The sequence below is a fragment of the Phascolarctos cinereus genome, unplaced genomic scaffold, assembly GCF_003287225.1.
Source record: "Phascolarctos cinereus isolate Bilbo 61053 unplaced genomic scaffold, phaCin_HiC Scaffold_5;HRSCAF=322, whole genome shotgun sequence".
Taxonomy (NCBI): domain Eukaryota; kingdom Metazoa; phylum Chordata; class Mammalia; order Diprotodontia; family Phascolarctidae; genus Phascolarctos; species Phascolarctos cinereus.
Genome location: NW_027555958.1, coordinates 366,343,305 through 366,358,141, shown reverse-complemented (window position 1 = coordinate 366,358,141; position 14,837 = coordinate 366,343,305). Strand labels below are relative to the sequence as shown.

Sequence of the window (14,837 nt, the reverse complement as noted above, 5' to 3'; positions counted from 1 at the left end):
CATCACTTGACAAGCAGCAAAACCAAAACCTGTGGAATAATGAGGTACTGTAGAATGAGATTGATGGTATGGAATGGGAGAGATGAGCTTCTCTGCTTCTCATTCTAGAGAACTGAAAATAGTAGAGACAGCATGGGTCAGTGGAATGAGTGCTAACTTTGGAGACAGAAGATCAGAGTCTGAATCCTCCCTTGCTCAATAACTGTTTGCCTCAGTTTCCTCATCTGTAAAATAGTAATACCTACCTCCCGGGTTGTTAGGATCAAATTAGATAACAATTGTAGAACACTTAGCAGAGTGTCTGGCGTGAGTGCTATATAAATATTAGCTCTTATTATCCTCTGTTTTGCCTCCTTCTAGGGATTAAAGGCCTCCCCCAGACCACATGGAGGAGTGCTTTCACACAGCAAGTAGTCAGATGTCCATTCTGTCACTATGTCCTCATCAGAGTTGGCTCTGTCAGATAGCGTGATTGCTATAGAACAGAGATGTAGTAAAAAGACCAGATTTAGAATCAAAGGACCTGGATTTAAGGTCATCAGACCCAGTGGTCTGCCCCTTGCTGCTTGTATTACCTTAGACAAGTCACTTCTCTCTGGGCTTCAGTTTCTACATCTGTAGACAAGGGAGTTGGGCCGGATGACCTCTCAGGTTCTTTCCAACTCTAACCTCATGATCTTCTGAATCTCTTTCTTGGGATACCTTCCCTGCCTTCAGGATAATTGTCCCAATCCTCAGAGGAAAAAGAATTTGAGAGAGTAAGTCAGTAACTGTCCTTTGCTTTGTCGTCAAGGCTTGTGGACCAAAAGACTGGATCCCACAAAGGAGTCTTGGCCACTGAAGTTACTGGATCCAAAGGAGCCTTGACCATTGAGAGAGTGGCCACATTGTTTGATCAAATCCCACTCAAGATCTCAGCATGCTGGATGAGTCATTACAGCTAAAATGGCCTACTTTCCCCTTGAGATGTTACCATTGAGCCTGGAAATGAGTCAAAGCTGCATCTTAATTAAAAGTAGATCTTTTTTTTTTTAATAGAGGAAGGAAGAAGATACAACCACACATATTAAGCATCTACAAACTTACTTTTTTCCAAGAAGCCTTCTCAGATATCCCCTTTGTACTCTAATCACATGATTATTATGTATTCAAACTGTAGCTTAATATAACCCTAATTTATACAGCTCTTTGTGGCTCCAGAGTTCTATATACTTTACTGTAATGTTTAATCCTCATAGCAAACCATTTTTCAAAAGAAGACCAAGGGTCTTAGGTCATAGAACATGTCAAAACTAGGATTCAAACTCAAGTTTTCAGCCTCAGAGTTTGATACTTCTACACATAATGATGATGAAGATGATGATTATAAGCATTTATATAGCATTTTGTGTTTTGCAAAGGGCGTTACAAATATCTCATTTTATTCTCACAACAACTCTGGGGGGGTATTTATTATATCCATTTTACAGATGAGGAAACTGAGGCTTAGAGAGTTTAAGTGACTTGCTCAGGCTCACACAGTTAGAAGATTTCTTTACTTCCAAGTTCAACACTCAAACTACCTGGCTCTCTTGAACTATGTCTATGCACTTGTTGGCCAATGACTTGCTAATTGCCATTAGTCATTTATGAGTCTGCCTCTCCCAAATATGGTATAAGCTTCGGGATATTAAGAAAGTTATCTTTCTTTTGTGTGTGTGTGGGCTTTGCACTCCTCTTCTCCCTCCTCCTCCATAGCCCTCTCACATGAGTACACGTGAGCATGTGCACACGCGTGTGCACGCACGCACACACACACACTCACACACATACTGCCACTACCACCTAGATACACCACTTACGGTAGGCACTAAATGAATGCTTAACCAACCTTTGACTTTCACCCCCACCCCCCAAAGATAAGAGTTAAACACCTGGATACATCCAAAGGAATCATGTCCTTGTATCTAGAAGTACCTGGAAACAAGGGCTACATTTGGCTGGATTAGCGTGTTCTTGACAATTGTTTTTAGACCTGCAAATTTGGGATGTTTGTTATGCTTCAGCTTTGAAATGTGTTTCTCCCACACATCGTGCAGTCTGATTCTCGGGATTCAAGCGCTGTCATGAAAACTGTAAGACAGTCTGTTTAGTTCCAACAGAAGCATTTTTGGAAAACTTGCTGGATTCTGTGGGAGTAATGTAGTGACTACTGCTTGCTGACAAGGAGGAGCAAAGAATTCAGCAGCGTGGTTTTTTTTCTTTTCTCTTTTTTTTTTTTTTGCCAGCTCATGGAGAGGGATCTGTCAGGGTTGGCTAGCTCTGATTTCTTGCTGGGGTAGGTCAGGTCTGCCATCCTGCAGGCACAAAGCTATGCCTCCGATCTGCTGCAATGCAGCAGCATATTTTGCAGTGGAGTTGGAGCAGTGGCTGGCTTTCCTGATTTTCCTTCTGTCCTCTCCACTGCAGTCGAATAATTCTGCAGATAAAGAGGATGGATTTACCAGGGCCAAGAATTACACAGAATGTTTTTTGGAAGAGGAAAAAGTAAAATCTGAAAAAAGTTTGTTTATATGTTTTAGTTTGTGAGTTTATTTTCTTTGAAAAAGTCATAACTGGTCTGAATCTAGCAGGGCACATAGCAACATAGAAAGTGTCACAAAGGAGCAGTAGAGTTCTTATTATGTAAGGGCTACACAAAAACAACACAGCAGGAGCCTGCAGAAAACTCACCGTTAGTAACAGGGCAGAAAGGTTGTTTCTGATTAATACAATTAAAGAGAGACAGTATGGATAGAAATGTGCAGATGCGTCCATCAGCTCGTGTTTCAGACATTTCATTTGAGAATGACCCTACTAGCAAATGACAAGGTTTTGAATGCAGGCATTTTATTTGCCTCGTGTTCACAACCATTAGTATTAATCAGCTTTTCTATGAAGCCATCTCTAAGGATCAGGTTGGCATTCATTCATTCACTTTTTGCTGTGTTTTAAAAGGTTTTGTTAGTGTCCTGGATTTGGAGTGTGTCAGACCTGTAAGATAGTTTTAGTGCTATCATCCCCATTTTGCTGATGAGAAAACTGATGTGCAGAAGGTTGGCTTCTTGCCACAAAGCCATAAATAAAACCAAGAGTGATAATTAGAACATATTATTACCTTAGTTTTTATGTTTCTCTGGGTTGAAGAACCATGGGCTAGATCTCCTGCGGCTTAAGCTTTTAATTCTCAAGTCTTTAAATTTTAAGCTTACAGCTGCTCTCTGACTTTTGGCCTGCCCTATTAATTTTTTCTATCCCAGTACATTAACTAGTGTAGTATTCTTCATGTATTAAATATTCAGCAATATGAGTACAAATCTAGCCTCAGATGCTTATTAGCTGTGTGATTCTGGGCAAGTCATTTAACCCTGTTGGCCTCAGTTTCCTCATCTGTAAAAATGAGTTGTAAAAGGAAATGGAAACCACTCCAGTATCTTCCAGTATCTTTGTCAAGAAAACCCTGAGTGGGGTCACAGAGAATCAGACAAGAATGAAGTGACCAAACATCAATAACAGTGCTTGTAGACATTCAGATTGACTAATCGCCATTTACGCTGGGGTTTGACCACTGGCTTTGTGGCCAAAAATCTTTTTTTCTGAAAAAATGTCCATTTGCCAGTGGGAAATTTAAGGTTAATAAAATCTTGACTCTGTTATCCAATTTATTATTGCATGACAAACTGGGTAGCATTGTGTGTCTATGCCCGTCTCCACTACAGGGTGGATATTACAGCGCCCTTTTTCTTTTTAAGGAAAGAAGGATTGTCGAAATGTGGAAGATGTAGACAAGCATTTTACTGCAATGTGGAGTGTCAGGTACGTGCCTGAATGAGCAAGAGGGAAGAGGGTCTGGTTTTCTTTGGTTTGTTTCCCCTTTTTGGAATAGAATATACCAATACCAGTACAGCCAAAATCAGGGGCTTTGGTTTCAGTTTCTTCATTTGCAAAATGAAGGAGTTGAGATAGATTATAAGTCTGTGACAAACCTAATTTAATAGGTTCTAATTGGGGTGATAGCTTTTTTCTTCTGGCTCATCCCATAAGAAGAAAAGTTGATTTCAGGACATAAAATAAAATTACAATTCAAAGTCAAGTACAAGATTAAAAAAATTAGTTGTGTTCCCAGTGGAAATATTATCCTTCCATCTATGCATCTATCAGTGACTGCAAAAAAAACCAAAGCTGGCAAATTGCATGCACTCAAAGTGCTATTTTAAAACCTGAAATGAGGGTCTTAATTCATAGAAATCTTAAGTGTAGTCCAGCCTTAGACCTTGCAGTAAGTATCTCCCAAACCAGGCTTCTGAGAAGTGTTGGCTAAAATGAAGACCAATAGCTAGAATAGAAATTATAGGGAAGGAGAAACAGATTTCTGCTCAAGAGAAGGAAGACCTTCGTAGCAATTGGATGTGTCCAAAAAGGGAATGGACCATTTGGTGAGGATGTGGGTTCCTTGTCACTGGGAATGTTCAAGCAGAAAGCTAAGTGATGTCTAATCAGTAATATTGTAGAGAAGAGGTCTTTCAACTACAGTTTGGACAAGATGTTATAAAGCCCTTTCCAACCCTGTGATTCAGTGACCCTGAACTCTTTGCTTATATGCATGTTCTTATTAGAGCTAATAGAATATTTTGGAATGTGGTGGCTGGACAGCAGTTTGGCTGCATCACACAGTAGGCAATGAGGAGCTTTGGGGAGAGATAAAAGAAGCCAGTGTTAAACTCGCAGAGGCCCCAGTAATAGTGCACTTCAAGAAATACTTAATCAGTTATTTATTGAATGAATAGGTTAGTTTAATTCATGGAAGTAGCAGTAATCAAGTGTTCCAGTACCTATAATTATAACACCTACATTGCAAGGTTATTGTAAGAATCAAATGAGTTACTTGTGAAGTGTTCAGCACAGTACCTGACACACAGTAGGCACTTAATAAATCCTTGTTCCCTCCCCTCACCCAATCCTTGTCTCATCCTTGGAGATGACTCCTACCTCAGGTATGTTCCCACTGTTTATTTTGTTTTATTTTCTTTCTCTCCCACCCCTGGTTTATGCCTGCCGATTGCACCACATGACCTCTTCTAGCTCTCCTGAGGATTGGGGAGGTTGCTAAGCCTTGAAATCGTGACTCCATAATCCATATGGTCTCCCTCTGACTGACTGCATGGTAGAAATAAAGCAGAGGTTTGAGATAAGAGGCAGCATTTTACGATGGGAAGAATACTGGATTTGTTAACAGAAGATTCAGGGTCAAACCCAGCTCTGCTACCTGCTGCTACCTGTGTGACCTTGGGCAAGTCACTTCATTGGGCCCTAGCTTTATCATTTATCTATAAATGATGCAGCAGGGTGCATTATAAAACATAACTGGATTTAAGGTAGGAGGACCAGGTTTTGAATTCTGTCCCTGCTACCTGTACTCCCTGTGTGACCTTGAAAAAGTCACTTAAACCCCCTCTAGGCCCTAGTTCATCTTATGTAAAATGAAGGGCTTGGACTAGCTGGCATGTAAGGTCCCTTCCATCTCTAAATCTTATGTATTAGGACATTCATAAAACAATCTGTTCCACTCTTTTGTTTTTCTACTGGACTCTAAATACCAAAATGTGGGCAGTACTTCCTTCTTGTTGAGTGATTTTTCAAACGTGTCTGACTCTGCATTAACCCATTTGGGGCTTTCTTAGCAGAAATACTGGAGGAGTGGTTTGCTATTTTTTGGTCCATCTCATTTTGCAGATGAGGAAACTGAGGCAAACAGGTAAAATGACTTGCCCAGGGTCATACAGCTGGTATATGTTTGAAACTAGATTTGAACTCAGGAAGATGAGTCTTCTGGACTCCAGGTCCAACACTCTATCCCCCATGCCACCTAGCTGCCCGGGACTTCATCTTCCCACCAGCTGTAACCTCCTGTTGCCTATTGGCTATTCAGAACTAGAAAATAAAAGGTGATATTTACATGCTATCACTTTCCAAACCAACTCCCTCTTTGAACAAAGGGAAACAGTTCAACAAAGCAAGCTGACCCAGCATCTGGGAGCAGACAGCATAAGCAAACAATTCCTTATTATATTCTATCCCCTTTCTACCAAGAGGAGGGAAGAGTGCTTCAACATTTGTTCTCTAGAACCAAGATGAGAGTTTGTGAATCATGTGAATCCTGCTATATTTTAGTGCTGTTTTTGGTAACCTTTTTTTGGCCTTGTGTACAGTGTATCCCCAGAGTCTTAGTGAAGTTTTAAGCTAACAAAGCTTTTGGGTATGAATTTAAGCTATTAAAACCTAAAACTTCACTAAGATTTTAAGGACACCCGATACGAGATGCCTAGAAATCAGTTCATGCCAGTCTTCTCAGATTTCTCAAATCTGCCATTCAGTTAAACTAAAATGTGTTAAATCATGTAAAAGTTAAAAAATAAAAAATAATGGAGGAAACATTGCAGCTTTATATTGAACATTGTCCTCAAACAAGGTATCCTGATAAATCTGTCTGGAAGAAATGAGGCACAGCTACAGTGTTCATAGTGCAAAGGTAGCATGATGTAGTAGAGATACCCCTGCATTGGGGTGTTTCAGAACACTTTGTTCTAGTTCCAACTCTTACCACTGCTATCACCACTAATAACAATTCACCTTTAGGTACTGTTGGAAGGTTTGCAGAGAACTCTGAGATAATTAGTACAGTATTATTTTCCTCATTTTTTAGGTAAGGAAACTGAAACTCAAAGAGGTTGTGACTTGCTTATGGTTATACAGCTTAACAAACAGAAATGTGGGCCCTGGGTTCTAGACTCTAAAGTCCAGTATAGAGAATATTGCCTTAAATCCCTTGTGAGCTGTGTGACTTTGGGTAACTTGCTTCTTTAGGCCTCAGTTTCCTTTCCTGTCAGATGAGGAAATTTGATTAGATTACTTCTAACATTTCTTCTGGCTTTGTGATTTTTATGAGGATGTTTGAGAATTTCTACTTAATTATAGTATGGTGAAATATTCATTATGCTCAATTTTGAGGGTGACATTTTCTGATTTAGGCCCTAGATGCTAAGGATATTATACTGTTTCAGTACTGTAAGTTATTATATGCTCTCTGTAGGACTGGTTTAAGGGAAATCTTGGATGAGATCAGTGTAGACTATAGTGAAGACTACCCATCCATCCCACTGAGAGAAAACCTTGTAAAAGTGTTGGTGTCCCAGTAGAAAAAAGCATCATCCTTTTCAAGCAGTATCCTCTAAGATCTGGATAGACTTCTTCATGGATAGACTCTTTGTAGTGGTCCCTCAATGCCACTCATTAACTGCTGGTTTCTGGTGCCAAGAGAAGGCACTGGAGGCAAATGAGACATTGTTTTCAGTAGGTATGGGCAAGGGCACCCCTGTGTTTTATAGTATAGAGTCCTAGAGGAAGTCCATAAGAAATGGGAATCTTTCTTGATTATGGAACCAAGTATCTTGGGAATTCTGAGACACTGCCCAGATTGCTGACAAGTACCCTAACACAAGAGCATGGCTAGGTGGTGTGGTGATAGAGCACTGTGCCTGAAAGGAGGAAGACCTGAGTTCAGATGTGGCCTCAGGCACTTACTAGTTGTGTGATCCAGAGCAAGTCACTTAACTCTGTTTGCCTCAGTTTCCTTATCTGTGAAACGAGCTAGAGAAATGGCAAACCACTCCAGTATCTTTGCCAAGAAAATTCTAAATGGGGTCACGAGTTGAACACAACTGAAAAACAACAACCTAATGTGACATTTGGAATGCTGTAGCTGGTAATTGGTGGGAGAATATGTTTTTCTGGCTTCTTTAACATTCACTGAGCAACCAAGTGTCCTTTCCAAAAACTACCCCCATCAGTTTTCAAACAAGTAAAGTGGAATAGTTACAAAATACATGAAGTCGAGGAGTGAGAAGAATACTTTGATAGCATACTAGGAAGACCAACAGAACCACGCTGGTTAAAGCCTCTTCTAGAACAATAGAGGGAGAAACAACTCACTGTAGTCCTTTTTCTTCCTCACAGAGGTCCTGGAATCACAGGATCATAGGATAATAATCATTCTACCAGCTCCACTCATAGCCTGCAATGTTTCAGATTTTTAATCTCATTTTGCACAAATTGGCTAAGCCTCTTCTGTTTCTTAGTTTACGTAACTCAGTATGATCCTGCCAGAGGAAGAATTTTAATGAATAGTGCTTAAAGAATAAAGGGAATGAAAACTTTAAAAAAAAAAAAAGGAGGGAAGGGAAAATTGCTGGTAGGTTGGCGCGTCCTGGGTATTTTAATGAAGTACATTTATTTTTACAAACAGGCCTGGAGAAATTCATATATTATTCATTCAGTTAGACCACTTCTTGGCAGAGATTGCCTCCAATTTACCATATCTTTATCAAGAGGATATTTTAGGAAGTTAGTTTGCAGGATAATCAGTGGGAACTGCAGCATCCCAGAATGTGTTTCCCAACTGGATGGCAAAGGAGAGGAAATCGGTTTTTCTGCAATGAAATGGAGGTGATTGAGTTATAAGTAGGATTTCGGAAGTAGCCTCAACCAAGAGGGCTGAAGACACACAATATAAGCAAAGACTGAAAGCCACAGATAGGGTTCTAGAGGTTGATTATTATCATGGTGGCTGATGTTCATAAAGGTCTTTAAGTGTGAGGGAGCACAGTACAGCTAAGACAGTAATGAATTTGGAGTTAGAGGACTCTGCTATTTACTAGCTTCTGACTTTGAGCAAGCCCTCTAACATTTCTGGGCCTTAGTTTCCTCATCTTTAAAGAAAGGGATTAAACTAGATGGTTTCTGAGATCCCTTCTGGTTCTAGATCTATTATCCTGAGTTGGACAAGGCATTTTCATGAATGTCACAAGGATTATTTTCCTCATTTTACAAATGGGGAAACTGAGGCAGACAGGTTAAGTAACTTGCCCAGGGTCACACAGTAAGTGTCAAAAGCAGAATTTGAATCCAGGTCTTCCAGACTCCCAGTTCTACCATGCTATGCACTAGGCTACCTAGCTGCCAGTTGACTTGGTTAGGCAATTAAAAACTCATGAGGAAACTTCAAGGCATCAGAATAATTGCCTTTTAGCTGGTTAAAGTAGTTGGTAAAAGTATGGCATTAATGAGGAAGATGATTAATGCTACCCACCCGCTGTAAGTGGACCATACGCTTAGAGGCAGCCGTTGGCCCACTGAATAGAACTCTGCACTTGGAGTCAGGAAAAACTGAGTTCAAATCTGGCCTCAGACACCTACTAGCTCTGTGACCTCAGGCAGGTCACTTAGCCTCTGTTTGCTTCAATTTCCTCAATTGTAAAACAGGTATAATAATAACACCTACCTCCCAAGGTTGTGAGGATGAGATGAGATGATATTTGTGGAAAGCATTTAGCACAGTTCCTGACACATAGTGGGTGCTGTATAAATGCTTATTCCTTTCCCCTTATCCAGCGTAAGTTATAGGTCTAGTTACTAGTTAGGATTACTGTATTTCCTGGTAATGAGAGGTCAATCAAACATTTATGAAGCACCTACTATGTGCTAGCATGCTAAGCACTGAGCATACAAAGGCAAAAGATAATCCCTGTTCCAAAGGAGCTCACAGCCTGACAGGAACGGTGAGCAGCACAGGAAGCCTAAATGAGCCTTCCTTCAGAGGGTGTCACCATGAGAGAGACAGGGTCACCATTTTGTTGGATAAACATCTGGCTTATTGATCATGGGGGAGTAGCATCAGCTATTTGCCTGTGTTATTTGCCTGTGTGTAAGACGGTGAGGAAACAATGGAATGGGAAGGGAGCTAGACTGAAGTCATGGGGTGCCTGGTTTTGAAAACCTCCTTATGCACTTCTTCACTGTGTGGCTGCAGACAAATCACTTAACCACTTTGAGCCTCAGTCTCATTGTCTATAAATGGGAGCAATAATGCCTGCTAATATCTATCCCACTGGCTTGTTAATACCAGAGGATAAAATGAAATAATTCATATGTAATCTGGCAAAGCAAGAGAGGACAAACCAAATCCCAGTTCACCCTGTCACTACTACACAGAAAATGATCTTTACAAACTCTCCAGGGCTATAGAATTGTCAGCCCTTATTATAATTAAGGCATCATATACATCAGTTGTTAAGGCTTTACACATCTGAAAAAAATCCAGCTCTGAAGCAGAGATGGAAATTAATATCAGCCAGCCTGAGAAAGCCAGCTCCACCTCCTTGGCTAGAGTTGATGACTGGTGAGTCATCAGCTTTCGTTGCCTGTAGCCATCACAGCTAATACTAGCTGTTTCCTAATGCTGGGAAGCAAGCTGAGCAGAAGCAGCTTTGCACGTTGAGCAGCTAAGCCCAAGTTGTTTGTTAGCCACAGCCCTGTCCAGAAATAGTCTGTTAACCATCTCTCATTTCTGTGCTGGAATGGTCTTTTCTCACCTCCTCTTCTAAGACATTCTGGCTTCCTTTAAGACTCAGCTCACATGCCATCTTCTGCAGGAGGACTGTCCTGGTACCCCAAGCTACTGGAGCCCTCCTTTCTAATCTTGCCTTTCGTCTGCTTTGCACTTGTCTTAATTTACCAGTTTTTATGCACGTTGTCTCGCCCATTAGATTTTAAACCTCTTGAGTACAGTGACTTTTTGCCTTTCTTGTGTCCCTAGAGCCTAGCATATAGTAAGCACTTAATAATTGTTTGGTTTGATTAAGGTAAAGTCTGACACTGATGATGTGAGTAAGTCAGCAAATATTTATTAAGCCTTACTATGTACCAGGCTGCTCAAAGAAAGGCAAAAGATGCCCCCTGCTCTCAAGGAGCTTATAATCTAACGGGGGAGACAGCATGCAAACATCTTTGTACAAATAAGATATATACGGGATAAAATTGAGATCATCTTAAGAGAAGAAACTAGCATTAAGGGGGATTGGGAGAGGCTTCTTGTAGAAAGTGGGACTTGAAGGAAACTGGGATGCCAGGAGACTGAAATAAAGAGAGAGAAAATGCCGGGGATTGGGAACAACCAGTAAAAATACATGGAATCAGGAGATGGAGTGTCTTGCTCAAGAAAAAGCAAGGCCGATGTCACTGGATTGTAGATTGAGAGGCATAGTTTCCAAATCTGAAATCCTGTGATTCTTTATCAGCTGTTCTACATATCTCTTTCCATCCCTTTCTCTGTTTCAGTTACTTCACTTGGCTAGCCATAGAAAGCTATTGACTGTATCTAGCATCCTTGTGCAAGACCACAGACCCTTAGGAATTCTGCCTATACTGTGTCTGAGATTCCTTCCTCAACTTGTGTTTTGTGACAATTTGTATATCTCAGGCACTGGCATGGGGGAAACCACAGACTATCTGAGTTTGGAGGCACCACAGAGGCAATATAGGCCAACCCATAGCTGAATAAGAATCCCTTCTACAGTCCACTTGAAAAGTGGTCAACTTGCCTTCGTTTCAAGACCTTTGTTGTGAAGGAATGAATTACCTTCTGATCTGTTCCTTGGGGGAAGGGGGAGAGACAGAACAAACATGAATGCAGAAATATCATGGAGAACATTGGAAAGAGGGTCAACCAAGGTAGAAACAGAAGCAATATGGTTATGGAAGTAGACTACACCCAACCTGGACAGAAGGATGAATTAGATGATGAGTATGGGAAGTAGTTCACAGATGTGGCAAGGAAACTCAGTATTGTAGCGAGAGGCGACTCTAGCTCTCTGGACATCTGGCATTCTCTATTTCTCTGCCAAAAGCAGCTGATAAATCTGTGAATTGCCTTGATGATAATTTCATCTTTCAAAAGGTAGAACAATCAGCAACAAAGACAATAGCTATTCTGCACCTGATTATAACCAGTGATGAAGAATTGATTACTGCAGTAGAAGTGACAAGAACTTTAGGAACCAGTAATTAGAGAGGCATCATGGCATAGTGGAGGTGACCTCTGGCTGGCATTGAGTCAGGAAGACAACCTCTGAAGGCTGTTGGCAAATCTCCAAGATTGTAAACAACAGAGAAGGTGCTAATATGCCCTTCACTAGGAGCCCCCTATCTCAGGGAAATCATAGATCCAGTCAAAAACTACAACAATCCCATTCAATCATCAAGTGAGGGATAGAAAAGGAGAAGAAAATAAGGCATAGCCTGGCTCCCTAGATTTTTCTAATGTAGAGTTCAAACAGAAAAGATGGGTAGGTAGTATTTTATGACTTAATGTGGTACAGGGAATGTCTAATAGGGATGGGAAGTTCTCAGGAATGCAATTGCGAGGAGACAGAAATTATTCCAATGAGAAGGTAAAAGGAGGCTGACAAAAAGAAAAAACAAAAAAAAACAGGTACATTGGGATTCAATGACAAATTCAGATTTAAAAAATATGTGTGTAGAAGATAGAAGCAAAGGTTGGCAACTGAGGATGAAAACAAGAGTAGTAGGTTAGTATGATTCATAAAAAGAACAGAAAAATAGAATGAGCTGAGACTACCAAGGAATGCTGTGGTGGTGAATAAAAGGGGTTTTGGGTTTCTTATGGTATGTTGGGAGAAAGAGGAAGATCAAAGGTGGGTCATTAGGGTGGATGGGGATAATTATCACATGATGGAGAAAACCGTGAATTACTTAGATTGCTTCTTTTTCCTTTTCCAACAAAAAAATGATGTTAGAAAGAAAAAAGTCCAGAATCTCAAGAAAAATAATGGAGGGAAAAAAAGTAGGAATGAAGGGAGAGCAGCACTTGCTGGCTTCATAATATGATATGAAGTGGTGATCATCACCATTTGCTACTAGTTAAAAATATGGAAAAGTAGATCAGTGGAGCAGACTAGATAAGAAAGAATTAGAAACAATTGAACACAATAACTCAGTGTTTGATAAATTCAGGAACAAAGAAGGAGAATGATCTTTGAACTAGGAGGATATAACACAATGATTATTAGCAGGGAATGGAAACCCAGGAGTGAGGAGATCGTTGGGCAGCATTTACCTGTCTTCAGTGAGATCAGGTCACTGGATGAATTCTATCTTAGAGTACTGACAGGACTGGCAGATGGGATGTCTGAGCACCTGTTGGAATTTGTTTTTTTAATCAGAGAATGGTTAAAGAGATCTTAGAAAGGTTAAGTACAAATGTCCCTATTTTCAAAAAGGAAAATAAGATGTGGCAACCAAAAAACCAAGTGCTATCTTGGACTGCATTGTATAATATTCAGGACAAGCGTAGCGATCAGGTCATAATACTCTACTTGGGTCAGAGGATAGGGTTCATTTCAGGGCCTTTAGTGATGCTGACTAGCTGTGTAACCCAGGGAAATGTGACCCATTCAGCGTCTCTCAGCATCTACTTCACAGAGTTGTTAGGAGGATCAGGTGCAGTGCTGTATGTGAAGCACTTTAAAGAACTATATAAGTGCTAACTATTATTATTTACTTTGTATGTATGCTTATATTCACTTTTCTGTTTATGTGTTCATTCCCTCAGTATAATCTAAACAACTTGTTGTCAGGGGCTATTTCTTTTCTGTCTTTATAACCCCAGCACCTAGCACTGTGTCTTGCATATAGTTGGCATTTAATAAATCCTTGTTGAGTTAATGTATGTCAAGTCAAGAAACATTAAGACTAAAGAGGAGCTTCCAGTCCTACTACTCTGGACTAGCAGTTTCCAGCTGACTGATATGGGCAGAGTCCAGCAAAAATCCACTATTGCTCAGCTCCAAACCCAGGTGAACAACCTGCTCAAACCAGGGAAGCAGCAATCAAACTTGATTGGTCTGGACCAGACCATTTGGAGAACACTGAAAACTTCAGACCCCCAGCCTGTACCTGAGATTCTCAAATAACAACCCTTAATCCTCCCCCCCCCAAAAAAAGCAGCAACAGGACCTGACCTTCCCTCTAGAGGAGGAAGATGTTGCTAGAAGAATGGGCAAACACAAAAAGAATCCTACCAAAATGAGCTGTTGGAAGGGACACCCAAGACACAAACACAGAAGAAGAGAATGACTCCAAAATATCTATGAACAATCTCTCAGAGAAAAACACAGCCAGAACACAAACACACCTAGAAGTCCTGGAAAATATGAAATGAGGTTTAAATTTTTTTGTTTTTGTAAGTGGAATTAAAAAATCTGAGGAAAAAAAATGGAAAAGAAATGAGAGCCATAGAAGAAAGAATTGGAAAGGTAATAGCTTGGCACAAGATGTACAAAACTTTGCCAAAACAACACATTCCCAGAATATTAGAATGGACCGAGTAGAAGGCAAGAAGATTCTTTGAGGCAACAAGAAATATTAAAACAAAGTCAAAAGGCCGAAAGAAAAAAAAAAGAAAAGAAAATGTAAGTCATCTCATAGCAGAAACAACTGACCTGGAAAACATATTGAGGAGAAAAAATTTAAGAATCGTTGGACTGTCTGGACGACATGCACAAAAAAAGAGCCTAGACTTCGTATTTCAAGAAATCTTAGAAGAAAACTACCCATTATCTCTTAGAACCAGAAAGAATCTACTGGTCATCTCCTGAAAGAAACCTCAAAATGAAAACTCCCAGGAACATGATAGCTCCAGGATTTCCAGGTTAAAGAAAAAATACTGCAAGCAGCCAGCAAGAAAGAATTCAAGTACTGAGGAGCCATAGTCAGGATCACACATGATTTAACAACCACCACTATAAAGAAGTGGAGAGCCTGTGATATGGTATTGCAGAAGGCAAAGGATATGGACTTCCAACCAAGGATAACTTTGTCAGAAAAACGAACTGTAATGGTTCAGGAGAAAGAATGACCTTTAATAAACTAGTGGATTTCCAAGCATTCTTGCTGAAAAGATCAGA

At 40.3% G+C, this 14,837-nt stretch overlaps 1 protein-coding gene across 4 annotated transcripts in view; it reads left to right on the top strand.

The window, feature by feature from the left end:
* SMYD2 (SET and MYND domain containing 2) overlaps positions 1–14,837 on the top strand; it is an 83,667-nt gene that overhangs the window by 27,812 nt on the left and 41,018 nt on the right. For all 4 annotated transcript variants that reach the window (XM_078156315.1, XM_078156313.1, XM_021007825.2 and 1 more), the window contains exon 2: positions 3,771–3,834. In XM_078156315.1, coding sequence (XP_078012441.1) covers positions 3,771–3,834 — 64 coding nt within the window. The remainder of the gene's footprint in view (positions 1–3,770; positions 3,835–14,837) is intronic.